Source organism: Parasteatoda tepidariorum, chromosome 10, assembly GCF_043381705.1.
Source record: "Parasteatoda tepidariorum isolate YZ-2023 chromosome 10, CAS_Ptep_4.0, whole genome shotgun sequence".
NCBI lineage: Eukaryota > Metazoa > Arthropoda > Arachnida > Araneae > Theridiidae > Parasteatoda > Parasteatoda tepidariorum.
Window position 1 is genome coordinate 74,183,436 of NC_092213.1, and position 7,039 is coordinate 74,190,474.

At 34.6% G+C, this 7,039-nt stretch overlaps 1 protein-coding gene across 1 annotated transcript in view; it reads right to left on the reverse strand.

Moving 5' to 3' along the window:
• Positions 1-211: 211 nt before the first annotated feature.
• Positions 212-7,039, reverse strand: part of LOC107454856 (speckle-type POZ protein-like A) — a 37,371-nt gene continuing 30,543 nt past the window's right edge. Inside the window, exon 2 of the mRNA XM_071186803.1 lies at positions 212-827. Within this exon, the coding sequence (XP_071042904.1) occupies positions 807-827 (21 nt within the window). The 3' untranslated portion in view covers positions 212-806. The remainder of the gene's footprint in view (positions 828-7,039) is intronic.

Consider the following 7,039-nt stretch of genomic DNA (forward strand, 5'->3'; position numbering starts at 1 on the left):
AAAATTTTGCATTTTTAGTCCATTTTTCTGAAGTATATGTCACTGTTAAGGGCTTAAGTAAATATAGCGAAAACATGGTAACGCTTAACTGCAGGTCGGGTTACGCGTCAATTACATTTAAAGACACTAAGTTCCCCAAACAAACATTCAGCAATATAGTATGGAAATATATGCATAAAGTGTAAGTATATGTGTAAGAAAAATATATGTATTATTTTCAAAATAATTTATTCTTTCAGCATTAAATATCATTGGAATATGAGTCAAATCAAATTAATTAACACTAACCAGAATTTTTAACATAAATATGACATGACTTTGAATCGATCTACATTGAGTTATGCTACTGAAGTATTGCATGAACGATAGTTTCTAAATATCACAATTCTTTCAGCATTAGATAGTCTTTAAGTTTTTGAGGCAAATCAATAAAATCATAATTGATTGGAAATCTCAGATGAGATCGGATGGCACATCTTGACAAATGCTGGAGACATCTCGGAGATCTTACTTGCTTTTCACTTTTGGAGATGGCATTGCAATACCACAGATGAACTTTCTCCGCATAGTCAGAAATTGATATTGATGATGATGTTGATAATCTCCAAAATTCGTATCCACCATTATTGGCCATATGAGAAAAGCATGCAAATATATCATCTTCTGTAATATAAGGTTCAGATATGGAGTCCCAGATGGCTTGTAGCATTTCATCTACGTAGCTTCCAAAGCGATGGTTTCCTTTATAAAAGTATAAGTAAAATAGTTGAAGGCAATAGTATTCGCATCTTTGACTGATAACTTCACTAGAATGTATTCGTCCCATTCTGAAATAAGTAGATAAATTAAAATATTCACAAGTGCAAAGAATTAAGGTGATAACGTTACTGCACTTAAAATAGAGGCCCCTGAAAAATGTTATTAGAACAAATTTCGTCCTTTTCAACTTATACTGCAAGCGTTCATGCATGCATTTTCCGTGCAAGTTCTGTAGTAATCCGAAATTGCATTCTGGTAACGAGCTGTGTAGAGCTTAAGCACGTAAACGGGCTGGATGCAGGATAATAATTATTAATCTCTTTAGCATTTATTATCTAGTATGCTCACTTTTTTATCTAATACACTCTCCAGTATATAGTTCATAAAATATTTTATGACATTTTATTGCAAAATTTTATCTATTAAAGAAAAAAAAAACACAGATGCGATAGAGAGACACGATAGAAGAGTGTAGTGAGATATAAGAACACGATAGAAGAGTGTAGTGCGATAGAGAGAGACGATAACAGAGTGTAGTGCGATAGAGAGAGACGATAGAAGAGTGTAGTGCAGGGGTGTCAAACTCAAAAGCAAACTTGGGCCACATGAACAAAGCTTAACTTTAGGTGGGCCTCAAAAAAAAGTTTTAAAAAAATCAGTGTTTACAGAAACAAATATTTTTATTTTGAATGGTACATTGTAATAAGCATATATAAAGTAAAATTATTGTTGGTTATTTGACAACTCTTCTCTGCTACTATCTTTCCTATTTCGGGAGAAATTTTATTGGCCGAGACTTCTTTCAAAATTGACCCAACGAGAGCTATTAATATGGTTTCGGACAGGAGATTTATTTTCATTCATAACAGAAAAAAATTGCTCGCACTGATATGATTCATATGATAGTCGCTTCCAAACATGGAAATAATTTCATATGCGAATTTTCAAGTATTTTCACACCTTGCCGGTAAATATTTGTAAAATTCAGGCACACCCACTTCAATAAATTTTGTCTTCAAATTTGAGTCGCACTAAATCTCAATGACTTCCATTTGCATATTACTGGGTACTGAGTCTCGCAGGCAGCGACTTTGACACCCCTGGTGTAGTGCGATAGAGAGAGACGATAGAAGAGTGTAATGCGATAGAAGAGTGCAGTGAGATAGAGAGACACGATAGAAGAGTATAATGCGATTGAGACACGCTATGGAAGAACGTCTAAAAACACGATATAATGGGGTAAGGAGCTTATGTTGTATTAAAACTGAAACAAAATCGATAAGACAATCGCTTATCTCGCTACCTCCCAGCATTCTCGTTTTATCTTATTTTCTTGTATATCCGGCGTTGAACAGCAGATCTATATGCGAGTTTAAGACTTTTGATACTCAACTCTGTACCTTATAATTTTATACCCAACCCAAAATACAAGTTAACAATTGGATCAACCATCGACTCGAACAAGCCTTTGTGGGGGGGACTCTTGGGTGAAACTAACCCGTATTTGCTTTACAAATACGGAAACTTCACCTTTAGCTTGATAGCAATCTAACATATCATCTATTTACCACCGAAGATATGTTGCGTCAACTCTGTAGTAACATAATGAAATGTATAACCAATTTGGACGTTCATCTGCTACTACTATCAAATTTTCACATCATTGCAATATAAAAAACCGGGCATTAACCCATTAGTGTAGGACTATAAAAAGTGGTTTATATATGAAAAACAGCTGTGTGAAGAAAGGGCGCTACGTATTTGTTCGTAACAAGTGGATTTTTTTCTTTTATCGACCAATTAATTAAAAAAAAAACTAAGTTCATTTTTTCGAATAAGCCGCTCTTTTGTTTCGGAACAGATAAGATAGTACAAGTTAGAGAAGATCATCATGAAGATATATCCAGAGTTATGGCGGGATACGAACTCGCTACCTCCACGTTACAGAGCGTTTACCTGGTGAGATTATTCGACTGGGAAAGCCACAACACTGTGTTCATTTTTCAAATATAAATATTTATATTATAATCGTATGTTATGCAAACCTATCTTGCATAACCCTTTAAAACCTGACTCAATTTGAATGCACTACTTTTAAAAAAAGTGTTAAGCAAGTTGTTTTATTATGAATCTAAGAACTAAACGATTAATGCACACGAAATGCCTCATCAAATTTAATATCTAATTTTAAGTTCGTAATGTAGAAGCTATGATATAGAGGTAGCTAAGAGAATAAAATTTTTACTCAGTTTAAACTTAGTTTAAAATTAATAAATAGTATTAGTAGGTTCTAGTTGGGTTGATATCTAACCCGCACAATCACTTAATGCGAAATAAATTCTAACAATGAAACACGCGTGATTATTTATTCCTTTTTAAGCAAAGTAGCCGTACTTTATGACTATCCTAAGAAAAAGCGGGCTAAAAATAAGCAAAAAGCAGGTCACGACACATATGTAGTGAGCTTGTGTTCGTTTACCAATATCATAAACAAAACCACATTAATGTCTGTTTTATGCTGATTAGTGGCAGAGACAGCCTGGTTGGCAGGGCGCTGGACTCACGTTCGTGTACAGACTGCAGTAAATGGTGACTGATTCACATTAAATATGTCGGGTTACAAAGTCGAAATACGAACTGATACTGAAATAAACAGAGTAAGATGCGTTTCTCATACTTCAATATTATAATTAGAATGAAGTAATATTATTTTATTATTACAGGGTTGTTCCTTAGTCAGAAAATATAAAAAAATAGATTAGTAAAATTTTTTTTTAACCTGTATTTTTTCTGAGGTAAATTGTTTACGATTACCTATTCTTTTTCTTGTTTATAATAAGTGAAATTTCCCTCAAGTGAACCAACATTACAACCATTATTAATTCGCGGCACTCATGAGTTTTTCATTCTTTCAGTAAACAAATAAAAATATAAAGGTTTTACTAAGAGTTTTTCTTCATCTTTTCTGGGTAAGTTCTAGAATTGCTATTAACAAAATTAAACATACCGCCACATGTCCACTGAAATCCACCATTTTAATTCTGGAACACGTTCTTGAGAATATCCATAAGTTGCACCCTGTTCCAATAAAAAACGGAAATTCATTGATGATCTATAAAACAAACAGTCTAAGCATCTGTCTACAAATTTCTAACGATATGGGAAGGTTTCTGCCAGAAGATTCTCAAACATATCTAAATAACAGATCATTGTTTGGCAAACATCGTCTGCAGATTTGCTGTCTGCAATTGGAGAGAGGTTTACCGCATTCGAACAAAATTTGAAAGCTGAGGACATAAACATAGAACACTCACTCTCATAGTGGTAGGCCAGCAACAACTTTACACACCATCTTAATCTTTCTGTGGACGGTATCCTCATTAGTGCTTCTTTTAGAGGCGAGGACATCCAACCTCTGTATTCATCAAAAGGAAGAATTAATTTGCTTTCATCGATCTGCCATTTTCTGGAATACTTTGATTGATCTGAAATTACATCTGCATAGTGACCGTTTACTACGGCATGGACGTGCGCGTTTGAAACGTTAGAAAGAGTTGGAAAGTTTTCCACGTGCTTGTTAAATTCTCGTTCCCATATATTATATTTCTCAGAATCTTGATGGTCCTGCTTAGATGTGAAAACGTTTTTCACATGCCAAAAAAGATATTCGAATGCAGAATAATGATATGCATTCTGAGAATCTTGGGTGTTCGATGATCCTCTTCTTTCTTGGCAAAATTGTTTCACATGCATAAAGATCTCTTTGTAGTCTGAAAGAAATTTCGTTTTCTGATATTCCAGAGAGTCTTGCAAAGCATTAAGATGGTGTATGGAACGTTGGAATGCTGCGTACACTAGGAAAATGTCCCCTTGATTGATTCTGTAAGGATTAGGCCTCACACAATAATCTGCCATTATGAGATACCTAAAACAAAATCGCGTAACTTTTGAAACAGTGAATGATTCGAGTATTGGTTCAAGCAAAGAATTGAACAAAAATCACTATTCATTGGACAATTATCAGCTTTCTGTAAATTGAAAAAAGAGTTACAATCAATTGTTGCAGTTAGGTTGTAAAAAAATAATTGTAAAGCAATCTTGCAGCATGAAAAGTGGATTTAATATATAGAACAGTCAACTATTTTTGACTATCACTTTAGTTCAGATATGCTAATTGCTCCGTATTCAACAAAAGATTTAATGAAATGATACTCGATAAAATATTAAAACTTTTGAGAAGTTGTGGCGTATAACTACCACTATAAATATTAAATACCAATCAACTAGTATATAAGATATGCTAAATAGGTACAATCGTACTACTATTTCAACATTCAAAAGGTACCTCATATTAAATAAATTAACATGTATTATATACTTCGCAGACCTTCCAACTTTTAATCCGTGCGAGGATGGTATTTCCCATAGTAGTAAAATGAAATGTAAAGTACAATTTTAGGCAGAAGCATACGTTGTATTATGTGATAACGCAATAGAGTTCCATATTAATATTCCATTATAGTTCCATTCCGCGGAATAACGCAATAACTAACTAACTAATCATATTTTACTGAGTGCCTATCCCCTAGGGGATATCTGCTCTTTCATCGCATTGAAATAAATAATGGGTGGGGCGGAAAAAGGGGGGTGCCTAGTCACTAATGACAGTATATTAAAACAAAGAAAACAGTGTATAATCTGGGTTAAGTACGTAGGTATAAATTTTACTAGCACTTTAAATATGGTAATATAATTCCACGCTAATTGCGTAATAGTTGGCAGTTATATACTAGTGAATTTTTATTTAATATTTATAGTGATAGTTACGCCACAAATTAGTCAATTTCGCTTGATGTTGCCAAGGCTCATCCGTTCACTGAATTAGATATACTAAGTTGAAATTTGACGTACTGACAGAGCCATTTGTGAATTTTAAGCGAGTTTTTTTAAGAAATTTTATTTTGATCGAAACTTATCAAAAATTTAAGTGCTTCTTTGGAGAGATGTTTCTTAATGTTTTCTTTCAATAATAATCATATATCATGAAATCATCAACTTAAGAAAGTGGCCGAAAACGTTACAATGAAGAATTGGTTTACATACATCTCTTAAACTGCACGAAATTAGTTTTATTTTTCGTATTAAACGATACAATCATAATTGTTTTCCACGGTAATGAGGCGAGAAAACTATTTTCCCTCGTCTTAATGAAAATTTTAAGCATCTTCACGATCTAGGACTCAATCTTAATGGTTTGAGAGGGTGACTATGCTAATTAATTAATGCAGGCGATATTTTAAGTTACAGACGCAAAAACGTACTGTATAGTTGCTGTGAAATCGAATTTAAAATAAAATCAGACATTTACATTTCGATTTCTCATGAAAAATTCGACTGATTTCGCACCGATTTTTTCGAGCATCAGACATAAATCTTATTAACGCCTGACCGCAGAGGCATTTATTTCGTACGTTGGCAGGCCCACGAAGGATTTGCACCAATCAGATTTTATTTTATTTTATTTTATTTTATTTTATAGCCGCCGTTGAACAGCCGACCCAAATTTATGGGTTTATGATGTTCAACTCCACAGCCTTGTAATTTTGAACCCAATACAGAAGACAAGGGAACTCCTGAATCGAGTATTGGGAGAGATTTGCTTTCGTGGAGGACTTTTTGATGGAGCTAACCCGCATTTGCGTTACATGGAGAGGAAGACCACGAGAACCTTCCACGGTTAGCCTGACGAGAAGGGTACTCTATCCGTCTACCACTAAGGATATTTCACGTCAGTACTGTGGTCGGTGCACTGTGTTACTGTGAATGATCGAAATTGGTGGTTGCTTCTTCCACCGGTGAATGTTGACAGTCACATAGTCGCTTTGGTAAATGTCCGAAATATATACTAAGTCTAGTTATGTTCGGTACGATGTGACCGACCACAGATGTTTTTTTTAAGGTCCAGTGCCACTGGCGGGCATACATTTGCCCTGTATACCCCACTGTGATGTTTTTAAGGTTCAGTGCCACTGCCCGGCATACATTTGCCCTGTATACTATACTCTGATGCTTTTTTAAAGATCAGTGCCACTTCTCGGGATACATTTGCCCTGCATACCCTACTCTGATGTTTTTTTTAAAGTTCAGTGCCACTGCCCGGTATATATTTGCCCAGTATACACACACTACTCTGATGTTTTTTTAAGGTTCAGTGCCACTGCCCGGTATGCGAATTGACAAAACATACTGTGGATTGTAAAGGGTTGGCGAAAATTTCTAT